At 50.2% G+C, this 14,229-nt stretch overlaps 5 protein-coding genes across 5 annotated transcripts; 3 read left to right on the forward strand and 2 right to left on the reverse strand.

Moving 5' to 3' along the window:
* On the forward strand, window positions 1-1,353 carry F4807DRAFT_461103 (ribosomal protein S28e-domain-containing protein; the record flags this gene model as incomplete). Its single annotated transcript, XM_048001638.1, has 4 exons — window positions 1-61; window positions 144-227; window positions 295-333; window positions 1,049-1,353. The coding sequence occupies 4 exons, from the start codon at window positions 1-3 to the stop codon at window positions 1,351-1,353; spliced, it is 489 nt and encodes a 162-aa protein (XP_047853502.1).
* Window positions 1,354-1,394: 41 nt separating this feature from the next.
* F4807DRAFT_106085 (uncharacterized protein) lies at window positions 1,395-2,353 on the reverse strand. Its single transcript, XM_047992694.1, has 2 exons — window positions 1,953-2,353; window positions 1,395-1,835 (listed from the first exon to the last, which is right to left on the reverse strand). The coding sequence occupies exons 1-2, from the start codon at window positions 2,073-2,075 to the stop codon at window positions 1,437-1,439; spliced, it is 522 nt and encodes a 173-aa protein (XP_047853503.1). The 5' UTR covers window positions 2,076-2,353; the 3' UTR covers window positions 1,395-1,436.
* A 94-nt stretch (window positions 2,354-2,447) lies between these two features.
* Window positions 2,448-5,286, reverse strand: F4807DRAFT_428341 (Mob1/phocein). Its single transcript, XM_047998257.1, has 5 exons — window positions 5,006-5,286; window positions 4,005-4,042; window positions 3,681-3,878; window positions 3,515-3,626; window positions 2,448-3,459 (listed from the first exon to the last, which is right to left on the reverse strand). Exons 1-5 carry the CDS (start codon window positions 5,026-5,028, stop codon window positions 2,916-2,918), a joined length of 915 nt encoding a protein of 304 aa, XP_047853504.1. The 5' UTR covers window positions 5,029-5,286; the 3' UTR covers window positions 2,448-2,915.
* A 318-nt stretch (window positions 5,287-5,604) lies between these two features.
* F4807DRAFT_428344 (Leo1-like protein-domain-containing protein) lies at window positions 5,605-7,195 on the forward strand. The gene is made up of 2 exons (XM_047998258.1): window positions 5,605-5,947; window positions 6,006-7,195. The coding sequence occupies exons 1-2, from the start codon at window positions 5,702-5,704 to the stop codon at window positions 7,026-7,028; spliced, it is 1,269 nt and encodes a 422-aa protein (XP_047853505.1). The 5' UTR covers window positions 5,605-5,701; the 3' UTR covers window positions 7,029-7,195.
* Window positions 7,196-7,867: 672 nt separating this feature from the next.
* Window positions 7,868-10,477, forward strand: F4807DRAFT_452007 (uncharacterized protein; the record flags this gene model as incomplete). Its single annotated transcript, XM_048000284.1, has 5 exons — window positions 7,868-7,939; window positions 7,999-8,129; window positions 8,221-9,040; window positions 9,212-9,910; window positions 10,358-10,477. 5 exons carry the CDS (start codon window positions 7,868-7,870, stop codon window positions 10,475-10,477), a joined length of 1,842 nt encoding a protein of 613 aa, XP_047853506.1.
* Between the last annotated feature and the right edge of the window lie 3,752 nt (window positions 10,478-14,229).

Here is a 14,229-nt window from a genome sequence, read left to right on the forward strand (position 1 = left end):
ATGGAATCTTCTAAGCAACCCGTCAAGCTTGTCAAGGTCACCCGCGTCTTGGGCCGAACTGGTACGATTTCCCTGTTAAATGTCTGCGATGCGAAAGATGCGACGCCACGCGGGAAAAACTGAGCAAAATCTGACGGTTATAGGTTCTCGTGGTGGTGTTACCCAAGTCCGCGTCGAATTCATGGACGACCAGACCCGAAGCATTATCCGAAACGTCAAGGGACCAGGTGCGAATCCATCCATATCTACCGGCTGCGATAGGACAGCGTGGTGACTAACTTCAATATTCTACAGTTCGTGAGGACGACATTCTCTGCCTACTCGAGTCCGAACGTGAGGCCCGACGATTACGATAAACTGGAGTTCGCTTGGGAGGGAATGAGAGCTTGAGAATCGGGTTTTTGCTACTAGCTGATGACTACGGTCTACGAGCAGTAGCCTGGCATGATACGGCATTCGCACTCATGATTCCTTTTGTTACAGGAGTCACCGGACTATGATGGGCCTTTTGCGTTGCGAATAAAGAACAATTCATACCCCGACCATTCCTCTCCGTGATCCGAATGTTTCCTGTTTTAGAAATCCTAACTCTTCTTAGCTCTCGCTACGAAGACTCGACTGAAAGTTTGGCGAGATTATCATTAAGCTACGCCATTGAAAGTAAACTCCGATGGGGCTACTAACATTTCTCAATAGGTAGATTATTGGTGGTTCCGCTTAGTCATCGGCTATGTCTTGGCACCGAAGCGGTTTTTCCTTATGATTTTAACCAGCTTTTTTCTTCTTCCCCTCTCATTCATCACTTTCAAAATATTCAAGCCTGGACGACGGCGACAGCAATCCGTTATATCAAAACTTGGTAAGTGTTTTCTTTATTCCTTGAATATTCAATTCTTTGTTGGATGATGTATAAAAATAGCATGTATTACCTGACCATCACTGATGTTCTACCATTATCACCAAGATCTCTGACCCAACATCAACTTATCAACTCCTTGTTGCTATTCTTATCAAAAGCATTGAAGCTAACAGGAGTTTATCAGATTAGACCCAACCATGAGTGCCATCCCGAAGCCAAAGGACGGCTGGTTTAACCTTCTGTACTTCGCAAGTGCAAAGTCTTTCACCTCGAAAGAGTTCGATACGTTTCCCGCTCCGCTCACTCTTCCGGCGCTCTTCCTTAGATTAGAAGAAATGTACAATGGTATTACAGAGAAGATCCTTAATTCGTCCATGGTGACGATCAATCTTGAATATGTGGATGTTCCTCGGCCCGATGATGGGCCTGCTCAAATCGTAACGATCAATGAGGGTGACGAGGTCGCTATCATTCCACCGGTAAGCTCGGGCTGAGGCTTACATACGAGACCCGAGCTCGGAATCAAATAAACCACAAATATGCCTATCGCTCAATCGCTGCCTCTAGCCTATGGTCTTTAAGACGGCAGTAAAGGCTCCCTTTCCCGGTCCCCTTCATTTCTAGATTCCCGCGCGTTCGCATCCGCGCCTCTAGTCCCTACTTTAGCGAGCAGCCACGACCGCCACCTGATAGCTAGTCGCTTCCAATCGGACCTCGAAATTCTCCACCAACCGGGATTCTTCTTCCCGTATGCTCTCAACTTCCGAAATCCCCAGACGGCCAATGTAACGAGCAGGATGAGGACGAGAGTGGATGCGATGCTTACGAGCGACGTCAGAGTCGTGATGGTCGAGACCTGGCAGCCCAGCGGTCGTGTGCGGATCTCCCACCGCTCCGCCCAGTGCGGACACACGTTCTCATCCCATGCCGGTGCTAGGAGGGGCACGCGGGCGGAATTTGGTACGCAGGTCCACGACTATGGTTGTTATATGTTAGAGGAAGTCTTAAGATACCCAATTATCTAGTTACTTGACGTATGCACATATTTGACATGTGCAGAAGGAATGTGCTGAAGTGAAGGTGGCACACGTACGAACGGACACCAGCTGCAGTCCGGCTGCGTCGTGAGACAGTCTTTGCAGTTCTGGATCCTCCAGCACCGCATCAGATGCGCGTCGTCCGCCGGACTTGTGCTGGCGAAGGTGGTTATGTTCATGGTATATATATCGCAGCTCGAGATGTTCAGGTAGTTGGCTGTCTGAACGGATTGGCAGGGAATAATAGATTAATTTACAATCTATGTATAAAAAAACGCTCTTGTGATATGAAGTGACTCGCAAATCGTGTCTGATTTCGATGTGATTTTTTTATCTTGTTATACATACAATCACATATAACACAAGATTTGCGAAACCAGAAGTCGTGCTTGGAAGGATGACAAGCTGAAGGTCATAGCAATTGAAGTTTCCTGTCATGTTTCAATGAGAAAAGCTGATGCGGGGCAAGCAAGCTCAGAAGCTCATCAGCCCACCGTCAGTTAAGCTCTTGGCCGAGGTAGGTTGCTACGTACATATTATCTACGTAACATCCTACGTACAAGGTAGGTTTGTATCAAGTTAAATTTATACATTATTCACGTTTATCGAAAATCGAAGAACACAATAGTAGTTGTTATGCAGCTCAATTCATTTGTCATTCATTGCTATGGGAAATCTCGAGATCAAGTCTCGCATCATATCGTGTCGTGTCCGTATTAATCGAGGTTCGGATGGCGTCAAATACGAATAGACGTCGTTAACTTGCCAAAGCAAAAAGCCAAATACCACACATCTCTTCAACTCAGTTGCCCCGTCAATGTGAGTCTTCCCGATGAAAAAATCAATGTGAATAAACGCCGTTTTGTGCCTGCTAGTCGAATCTTTCCGGATATGCATTTCCATGGTGAAGACGAATGATCGAATGCCATTATGTTATTGTTCTTTGGTGTTTTTCCGCGAGCTAGGACACATGTCCTATGTGGGTATCATTGCTGCGCGGCAAGATTGGTAATAATCCTTTATGCGACGTTCGCAAGTTGCATCAATCGTTCTCCGGCCTTGTGGTTCGCGTATTCGTATGCCTTCGAGCCGGGCGGGAAGGTACCGTTGGCCGCCCAGAGATCGATCAAGGGCTGCATGGGCTCTAGCTCCTGAGGCTTGAGCATGTCCAGCGCGCAAGCCGTCAGGACGAAGTGGCTGAAACAACTGTTGAGCTGTTTCTCAAGGTTCAGGTGGTAGAACGGTTCGATAAAGTGCGCCCAATACAAATGGGCGTACACTCGAAACATCTGTCGGAAGATGGTCTGGCATACCTCCACAAAGTTCTCGGGGAATCCACTAGATTTGCCGATCCAATCCTTGTCCTCGGGATTCGACAACTGAGAGAGAGGTGTGGTGGTGATCGACGGGTTGTGCGCGTAGGAAACACCGTTGGTATCGGTAGGGAAGATATTAGTGTCATCAATCTTTCCCGAGATCCATCGCTGCATAAGCGTGATGTATTCGTAAGCGGGTAACTCGACGGGCTCTCGTCGCAAGTTCAGCCACGTGAACGAATGGTTGCTATTCCCAGAGTTAGACGCAACGACAGGCTACTCACCTTCGCACATTTACTTACATTCCAGCCGACATGCGCGGACACGTCTGAGGATTGCAGATCGTGGTACCGTCATCTTCCTTCTCGTGAATCACTCGCACGAAGTTCCACAGGTTGCGGTAGTGTTCGACCACTGTAACACGTTAGGTGCCTATGTCTGACTAAGCTGGGAAAGGGTTAAGCTTACCTTGGTGGGCAATCCATTCACCCTGTTCTACGGTCTTGGGGCGGGCGCTGAGGGTCATGAAGTTACCCTTCACGATGTGCTTGGCATATTGCGCGTTAAGCCAGAGCGGAAGTGGTCGAGGTAGGCGATAAGCATCGAGGATGTCATCGCCACCGTTGGCGTCCGCGTTGCCAGCGTCATCCATTCCGATATTCTGGGCTAGGGATGGTGAGCTTGGAAGTGGAGGGATCTTTGGTGCTAGACTTGTGGAGGAATGGCTCCCGTGAGACAGGTTGGGAGAATTGGGTTGGCCGTTGCTGGTTGAAACGGGGCTCTTGTTCTGACCTGGAGCTTTGGTCGAAGTCCCTCTCAATCGAGCGTTTCTAGTGATGAACAGTTAGCATCTTCTAATTCTTTTTTTGTTGTGTCGAGCATCACATGAAGATGAAAGAAGTAGTGGGGAAGAATTAACAAGGCTGCAGCTTTATAGTACCTAAGTAGTCGGAGCTACCGAGTTTTTGAAGCTTCATGTCCTCGGCCACGTATCCGACGTACAGAAGTGAAACTGCGGCAACAGTGGTCAAATAAAGGCGCTTGCATATAATTGACCCATAAAGACCCAGACCGCCACGAGCTTCTTTGTGGAATCGTCCTGTATGGGGAAATAGCTCCAGGGACAACTTGCTTAAGCTCCTTGGCCTTTCATTTTCAAGGGAATCGAATCCTGTCGTCTCCAGGCTCGTACATAGGCTTGTACATATCCAAAAGCTTTCCCACAAAGAACGTGAGACATGGTGGATAACTGTCCATGACAAGCTTAGGTGGTGCCAGACGCTATCCAGGATAGTAAAAGCACACGTGCACGACCTCGTGCTGTTCGTGGTTGAACATATCCGCACTTTGCCTTGCAACGTCGCTGGTTCGAGACATCGTATGGTTCACAGGTTTGTTGAAGCCAATGAGGGCGATATTTGATCTCCACGGGAATCCAAATTTACCCAACCATCCGTTCTCAACGGCTCAGTCCAAGGTCAGGGCTCTTAGATCAAGCTGATCAGGTTAGGCGGTACATGTACACCGTAGTATGAGACTAGGGTACGAAAGGGTCGTCCATAATAAATAAATAACACCCCAGCCGCTTCGTACTGCCAGTATATCATGATGGCCAATCTTCTGAACTTTTGAACTCGATTTCATGACTTCATGCCTCGTAGCTTACGCAAGCTGCCACGAGTGAACCCCGGCAATGATATTTCGAAGGTAGCCGTGCAGGTCGTGCTTAGGGGAGGATAATAGGTATATATGGGACGGGGAGTACGTAACGAAAAAAAATTCAATTTACTTACATTCCAGAAAATAGATTAGACATAGTTGCTTAATCTAACGACCGTCACGTCGAAGGGATGGTAAACCGAGAAATAGTAGTCAAGGTGGAATACTATAGGGTGGTAATGGTGAAAATTAGAGTACGGTAAACTTTGTTAAATAAAATTCGTCTAAGAGCACGCGCCGGGCGGTGACGGTAAAACCAATTGTCGATTTGTCTGATGAAGAAAAGGGGCGAGGAAGGTGTCACGTTAATGTCGAGTCTTTACGATGTGTGGAAGTTTCCCACATTGGACATTTGATTTGACCCAATGATATTTTGAACGCTGTTTCAGGAGATGCTCGTCTAGACGCCCGACGCTAATCTGTTTTAGTCCAATCATTATTATCGATAGATACCCCTGCAATTAATCGATAAGAATACCAAGCTAAAACTTGAACTCGGAAGCTGCAGCTTACCTCAGTGCGGCTGGTATCATTGTAGGTGTTCCTTCAATTTGAACAACGCCGCCAAGAGTTAATTCCTTTTTAACATTGTAACCTTGGAACCTTTTCTAACGGCGATCACATCGCAACTCGACGCGATCTCTCCCATCGCGATACTTTAATTCAACCCTTTTCACCTCATTTGAACAACCCTTTTCACCTCATTTGAACAACCCTTTTCACCTCATTTGAACAACCCTTTCGCGTGCATCAACACCATCATCGCCACAATGTCCGACTCAGAGGGCGGTGGTGACCTCTTCGGCGACGAGGCAGGATCAGCTGGTTCCCCAGATCAAGTGCTTAGTGATCAGGATCTCGGATCGGACCTAGATGATGGTGAGAATCGCGAACGCGACCAGGATCGCGACGAGGACAACGGTGATGAGGATCAAGAAGTCAAGGTGAAGCGCATTATGGGTGTTACGCTTCATCGACACAGGATTCCTAGAACCTCTAAGGATGGCTCTGGCTTCGTATGTTCACCTTACCTGTTGCAATAATTCTAATCGAATCTAACCTTGGAAACTCTAGCTGCAAACCCTGAAAATCCCTTCCTTCCTTAAGCTACAGGCAGAAGAGTACAAGCCTGACACGTATGAGGCGACCGAGTGGGATATCCAAAACGCGCGTTCCGATAAACGCAAGAACGTTGTTCGTTTCACACGAGATCCCGAGACCGGCGAGTTGAAAAGTAACGCGCTCATCTACCGATGGGACGATGGATCCGTCACTATGTCGGTCGGCGCCGAACATTACGAGATACAGAAGAAGATAATGGCGCCGGGTGCTGATAAGCCGCACTACGAAGAGCGAGATGACGCCCACTACTATGTCGCCGCCGCACATTTCACGAGCGAACTATTCGTGACTGTCGGCCACGTCAATGAGCAGTACACCGTCAACCCGCCCAGGGAAATCAAGGACGAGGCTATCCTCAAATTCAATATTGCCATGGAGGAAGCGCAACGCGCTAAAAGACGAGGTGCCAATATGATCTTTACTACTAATAAAGATCCGGAACTCCAGAAGAGGGAGGCTGAGGCGGCCGAGAAGGAGCGCATGAAGGCGCAGCGACGACGAGAGAACGCGTCCGCACGCATAGATAGTCGAGCTATCGGCTCCTCTGTTAACTACAAGAGCGGCCTTTCGATCGGCGAACTAGAGGGCGGACGAAGAGGCGGCATTTCTCGCAAGAGAGGCGCACCGGGAGCATCCAAAGGGAAGCGACGCCGGGCAGATTATGACTCGGACGACGACTTTGCATCGGGTGCTCATCGTAGGAACGAGTATGACCGCGAGGATGACTTTATTGCGTCTAGTGATGAAGAGGAGGAAGGAGGTGGTGAGGACGATGAGGAAGAGGAAGATCTCCTAGATGATGACGAGGAGGAAGAGGTGCCGCGCAAGAAACGACAGAAGACGGCCGAAGCGGAAGAAGATGCTGACGCTGATGCGGATGCTGACCTGGATGACGTGGACGTGCCTGCTCCGGCCGGCGAGTCTTCTCACCGACGAAGACGACACATCATCGACGATGAGGACGACGAGGAGTAAAGGAAAATTGGACGTCAACTTGATTAGGGAAAGGAGTTTCGGTCTGTACTTTGCTCATCGCCGTTGCTAGTCATTGCTGGAGGCTACGATGCCTACCTAGGTAGTTTACGAATACCATTGCACAAATGCACCCCTAATTCTGAGATACTAATGTCTGAAAGTCTCAGTTTCGCGTCCCATAAGTTACATTGTAGCTGTCACTCATCCAATTCATGTGGGTAAGAAAGTATAACAGTAAATATCACTGAGATCAAGATAAGGCCTCAATTATCATCTATTCATGCCACTGCAGCGTAGTATTCCATATCGATACATTTTGACTTGTCAAATGCCTCGTCTCTCTATCCCTTCACATACCGTATTGAAAAAGGAACGAAGTCTTATGTACCTAGCTAAGTACCTGTTCGTGTCACCAAGTCGGGCTTGGCAAACAATAACCGCCGACATGGAGAATCCTGGTAACTCAGATATAATCGGGGAACTCTGACTGGCCAACGGTCGTCATCATCGACTTTCACATGCACCCCGAATCTGTAGCTTGGGGTAGCTTCCGATAATAATAAGCTCGGTCCGGTAGAGAAGGATCGAATCGAATCCGTTTCAATTAGACAACGCCTCTAGCATTCTAGCACGCTCGGCGACTCCTTCCAAAAGGTGCTTTTCTTTTTTGTGGCGTCGTGAACGGAGAGCGATATATAATGGCGGAGGCCGTATTACTTTAGTTTTACCTACTTCTTCACCTACATCCCTTACTTGTTTCGTGTGCACGTGTCCCTTGCTGACCGGTCAGCGTCGTTCCCTATCGATGGTTCCCGCCGAGGTATCTCGATACGAAGAGGATGCAGTCCATTTTAAGAGTACCCGTCGCCATATTATCGTTGCTATTGGAGGTATTCTTGTTTTGGTATAGAGTACGTACTTACTTGTAACGCCTGAAGTATCATCTCCCGTTGACGATATTTCGCTGTAGAAACTCTGGGGGCGGTGGACGACGAAGGGTCCGGTAGACGAATGGCTCGAAGCGTTACGCAATGCCGAGGTATACGAAGATTGGGAACACGCCGCGCTACAGTTGGATAATCTCAAAGAACTAAATCTCTGGTATGCGATCGGTCGTCCTAAGAAAGCAAACATCAATAGGGAAGCCATAATCAATGAAGACTAACGAGTAAAACGTTCCCTTCGTTTGTAGGCGCAATAATCCTGCATCCCATTACTACGATTGGATGCTCATAAACAATCGTCTCAACTCCATCATCGAAGCACGCGACAAGAATGACTTGCAAGCTCTCCTCGACCTCGTGCGCTCCGGCTTGGTTCGCAACCTGGGAAACATCACTTCTCCGAGATTGTATAACCGGGCATTTGGTGGAACCAAATACCTGATCGAAGAGTACATCGCGCAAGTGGCTGGTGCCATCGACGACATCAATCACCGTGTTGCGACGCCGGCCCACGACAAGTACACCCATACCTACACCCTCTCGACCCAGCGCAAGCTCGACTTTCTACATGACTCTAGGCAGGCTTTTGGGCGGAGCACTCTGGTGCTGCAGGGCGGCGCCATGTTTGGATTGTGTCATCTAGGAGTCGTGAAGGCGCTTTTCTTACGGGGCCTGCTACCGCGAATTATCACGGGCACTGCAACCGGCGCGCTCATCGCGAGTTTAGTAGCCATTCATACCGAGGAAGAGCTACCTCGTGTGCTGAGAGGCGACGGCATCAACCTCTCCGCTTTCAAGGAAAAACAGCAAGTGCATAGTGGCCACGAGAACTGGGCGCCTTTCGTCGGAGCCAGCTGGGACACATTGCTGCGTAGGATCCAAAGGTTCTGGCGCGAAGGTCACTTCCTCGACGCGAAGGTGCTGGAAGACTGCGTCAAGGCTAACGTGGGCGACCTGACCTTTGAAGAAGCATACCACAGAAGCAAGCGGGTGCTGAACATCACGGTGGCGACGGCGGAGAACGAGGGAATTCCCGCACTCCTGAATTACATCACCGCCCCCAACGTGGTACGTAACGTCTCCCCAACCCGAACCCCCACTCCCCAGCCCAAGCCCAAACTTTCGGCGCTTAGCGCAAGGCGGCCTTTCCTTTTGTTTTTTTTTCTTGGAAAAGTGCATATCGCAAAAGCGGTAAGAGCTCGCGTGCTAACGAGACATTTTTGATCGGTGGCGTTGTAGCTGATCTGGACCGCCGCTGTTGCATCGAACGCCTCGACGTCCTCGTTCTACGGCGTTAGGCGCACAACCGTTCTATGCAAGGACGTAAGCGGCGCGATCGTCCCCTGGGCACCGCCGGCTAGCTCGTTGCGGCCGAGGGGCGCCCGCGCGACTTCGGACAAGGACCACCACAAGGCGCCCCTGTCGCGCGTGGCCCAGCTGTTCAACGTAAACCACTTCGTCGTCAGCCAGGCGCGGCCTTACCTCATCCCCTTCCTCGAGTCGGACATGCACGGCCCTTCGCTCTTCACGGCCCGACACAAGAGGTCTCAGGTGACGAGCCACCTGTTCCGCATCATCGGCCTCGAGACGCGGCACCGCCTCAAGCAGCTGGACACGCTCGGCGTGCTGCCGGCGGGCATCCGACGCTTCCTGGTCGACGAGGACGTGCCGTCGGGCAGCAGCACGACGCTGGTCCCCGAGGTCTCGGCGAGGGACTTCGTGAGGCTGCTCGAGACGCCGACAAGGGAGACGCTGGACTACTGGATCACGAGGGGCGAGAGGAGCGTGTGGCCGGCGGTCGGCGCGCTCACGGTCAGGTGCGCCGTCGAGTACGAGATCGAGAGCGCGTACCAGCGCGCCAGGAGCTTGAAGGCGGGCGGTCTGAGGAGGAAGGCGAGTACGGGGGGTCCTGCGCCACCGGCGCCGGGCCAACTGGGGGTAGGAGGAGTGGGAGTGGGAGTGGGAGTTGGAGTGGGGGCTGGCGAGAGAGGTGGGAGGAGCGCTAGCAGTGGTGCGCTTAGCAATGGCGCGGGCGGTGCTGCTTCGTCGTGGCAAGGGGGTAGGGAAGGAGAGGATCGTCCGCCGAGCGCGAATTAGGGGTTGGGGCTCCGAGGCGCGGTTCCGGTGGAAGGGTGTGGCGATGGCAAGAATGGGGTGAGGAGGTGGAGGAAGGAGATGGCGATGACCAAGGTCACGGCCAAGAGAAACGGGTAAGAGGAAGAAGGAGAGCTAGACTTGCCCCGATATCGTCCTTGCGTTGCGAGATGGGTGACCGAGGGAGAGAGATAGGGAAAAGGATAGGGGTAGGGGTAGGGGAGAGAGAAAAATGAGACGAGACGAGACAAGGACCGAGAATGCTAATGCTAATGCTAACGCCCAAGTCAGCCTCAGGAAATGGAAGACGCAAGCTCCTTGACTCGGCTGGTCACCCGGACGGTGCTGCTGCTGCTGCGTCTGCTTCTGCCCGAATGCGCGTACGGATGTGTATGCACGACGGCGGCGTAGATTATCTGTATGCTGTACGCTGTGTGTTGTGCGCTGTATGCGGTACGTATGTATGTACCGATGCGCTAGGGAGAAGGGAGTACGAAAAGGGGGGGACAAGCGCATATCTGAGTAAACATTTCAGCCTCGGCTGCCCCACGGTATAAGGTAACCTACCTAGGCTACTACCTAGGCCGCTACGTAGATGAGGGACCCATCCATCAAAGTTATGACGGGGGAGGCGTAATACATACAACGGCGATCATTAATTGGCATTGGGAAGGGGCGCGAACCGTAGGTACTTATTTACTGCGCGTATACTAGGTACCTATTAGTAGTTTCGAGAGACGAAAGGGAACTTTTTCAAGGTTTATTAAGTGGATGGGATGGGCAGGATGGGTTACCGGGGTAGGACGTTACTAGTGTAGTGTAGGTATGCAGAGAGTTCTACGCTAGTTCGATTGTGCATGGCCACTAATGCATGGAAACCGACCTGGTGACCTTCTCGAAGCCTGCCGTTTTCTGACGTGGCTTGGGCCTTTAGATCCTCCTGCGCTTTTGTGGAATCACGGTTGCGTATGTTGTGCTAGGTTAGGTGATTTGCCAATCTTGGTGTTGGGGATTAGGGTGAGGAAAAGTACCTAGGGTGAGGGAAAAGCAGCGTCGGTATGCGGTATGCGGTATGCTGTATGCTGTATGCGTATGTGTGCATATGTGCGTATGTGCGTATACCTTAAATGAGTTCTGAACGGTAGACGTAACGTAGGTATGCGCGCAATACTATAAATGCGATGCGTGACACAATCGATGACCTCGGAGCCCAAAGAGGAGAGACGCGTGCCGGGTCACGAAAGGGGACTGGTCGGACCTTGGAGCAGAGCCGCAATCAGGTTGTGGCGGTGAAGACGGGTGGCGATTATTACGAGATGAGACACGGAGAATGGGGATAGACATGTGGTCGGGATGCCATGGGATTGGATCTAGTTTAGATGCATTGGTCGGCGGTTACGTACGATACAACATACCGGCATAGGAGACTCTCATAGGTTGGATCGTCGAGTCGCCGTTACGGTGCTAGCTAGTCTACTATGTAGGTGAGAAAGATGTATGAGGAAGGTAACGGGATCAGCGACATCGACGGGTTACCATTTACGACCCTTACGTCGCATTTTTCTCTAAGTAGGTACCTACTCAAGCTCAAAGTTTTTTCCACGGATCTTCTGCGCTCGACGTGATTCGCCGAATATCCTGGAGGGGGTTGCAGCGCAGAAGCCGGCCTCGCCTGGCATTGCTCTACCGGCCCTCCAGCCCCAGCTGAAAGAACGCTTCGAACTTTTTCGAGAAGCATTCCCCTTACGGACTCGTCAGATTTTTTGTGCGATGTGTGGCCAAATCTGTGTGTAGGTGCGTCTGTGATATAATCGACAGGGTGAAATCTTCAAAAAAAAAAGCAAGGTCCGGAAACTTCAGCCACCCCTTCCGTCGATCCGTTCGTCTTACCTCATGCGTGTTTATTTGTGCTACGCTTCCGCGTGGAATACATCCTATTTGACGTGGCCGTCGCGGAAGAGGGGCTTGGGGCGCACAAAGCAGGGGGGTTATGTAAAAGGGGTAGGAGACAGGTTGGTGTGGGAAAAAGGTAGTCTTAGCTAAGAGAACTCGGGCTCGACGATGGTTTGCGTTGTAATATTGGAAATCGCGATTTCATCATGACGCGATCTTAGAGGTGCGCATACCTATGTACTGTATTAGTCGTCAATCTCTTGGCCCGTTTACATGCAGTGCGCCCGACTAAATTGCGCGGCGCTACTAAAAACTCGAATTCCAGTTTTTCGTCTTGTTTGGTTCCTTGCAGGTTCTATGCAGATTCTAGTGGCGTTTAAGAAATCGGACGTACATAACCTCCACTACCTAGCTATCGGGGTGATCGTACATTACATACCTACATGTGGGCTACCCACCATTTACATGACACATACCTACGTACATTGGATGTATGTATGTAGGTATGTACGTAAATAGAACCACACAGGAATAGGGGTATGCGTATACCTCTTCGTCTATCATTCTAAACGTCAAGCCAAGGGTATATCACGGTAATCATCACGGACTTAGCTGCGTAGGACAACCCCCAGGATTGATGAAGTGGAGAACGATTCAATGGCAAGCGAATCCAACGAACAGTCGAGAACTAGTGGGTTGCCCTGCTTGATGTTTACTAGGTACCTACCTATGCTTGTCTCAACTTTTCGACTTCTTAGCTTCTCATCTGCAAGTGCCTACATACTCGGGCAGTTGATAAAAAGCAGTACCTAGCTAAGTACCCAGATAGCTTCGAGCTTTACTAGTATCTTTAAATGAGGCTTGTCGCGTTCTACCCCTTTCGTATGTTTCACTACCTACCTACTTATCACCAGCGAATTTGAGAATAAAGTCCGCCTTACTTAGGTACGTATGTAGGTTTCATCGTAATGTCTTAACCGCAGAAACAGCCACATCACACATGATAGCATTATGTTCCTTAAAGGCTGATTTCATGGTAAATACTACTCGACGCACAAAAAACCATCAGAAAGACAACAATAACGCTATCTATCTCTTTCTAGTGCGCCCAGTTGCGCCCAGTCGAGTGGCAAGCTGTGACGTACCAATAATAAGCTCAAGTTCCCCCCAGTCGCAAGCAGGGTCGCGCAACTTTGGGCAAGCGTTGACGATAGACAGTGTCGGGGGGGGGGGCCCTGCCGTGTCATGTACCTAGCAAAGAAGGAAATCGGAATCTGAATTTCGACCCCTGTACGATCAGAAGTCTTCTAGAAATATTCTAGAAGCGCTACACCGGGGCGTAGGACTAGGTACCTATGCTGGGCTAACTAACATGGTGCATCTTACGCTGTTTTAAGGCTACCTAGGTATGTGGCTAGGCGGGTCCGGAACTGGCCGCATACATGGTTTGACAGGGCCGAGAATAAAAGGGGGGAGCGAAGACAAGGGCACCCTGTCGCTACAGATCCGTCGTGGGTTGCTACCTAGTATGTCACCCGGCATCGTTGAAGAACCTACATATTTGCAAGATTATAGCTTCGAATTAAATTAATTGCCTCTCGTCGGCAACCAATTACAAAGATTGGCCGTGCTCAGTCGAGATGACGAGTCTACCTACCACCTAGCTGTGCCCAGAGAATATTTCAAGGAACAGGTTAGTTAGGTGAGTAGCTAGTCCTAGAGGTTTACCTATGGATACCATTAAACGTTACTGTGCAACCCCTCGAGTCCTACAGTAGGACTTGGCCAGCTTTGTTTCACCTTGTGAAAGCTCCGGCTGGGTAGTAGCGTAGCAGTCAGTGAACGCCACGGCAAGGTATCATTTCCCACATGCCAAGTCGAAGCTTTAGGACCCTTACCTATTTCAAAGAGCAGATACTCTTGGTTGAAATCGCAAGAGTCGAGAGAATTCGGTTCTTCTATGGTTCGCTTAAGCATGCTGGCCCTGATTTGGGAAGACTGCGTAGCTCTTAGATAATATGAGGAGCTGCGCGTAGGAATAAGAGCTAACCGTCCATATCAGTCTCTACATATTATTAATCCTTGGCTGCAGTACCTAGGATAGCCCCGCAAAGAACACAAGCCGCTGGGATTTCCGCTTCTGTTAGTCCTCGCCCGCCCAACCCCTAATCCTCGTTTTCTATTACGCGGTAGTTGACGTGAAATGGTCACCGGGCTCTATATTCGTGCTATGCTTCTTGACTACAATTCAATGTCCCCTTTAAGAAAGA

This window comes from Annulohypoxylon truncatum (genome assembly GCF_022578515.1).
Source record: "Annulohypoxylon truncatum strain CBS 140777 unplaced genomic scaffold F4807scaffold_19, whole genome shotgun sequence".
NCBI classification, from domain to species: domain Eukaryota; kingdom Fungi; phylum Ascomycota; class Sordariomycetes; order Xylariales; family Hypoxylaceae; genus Annulohypoxylon; species Annulohypoxylon truncatum.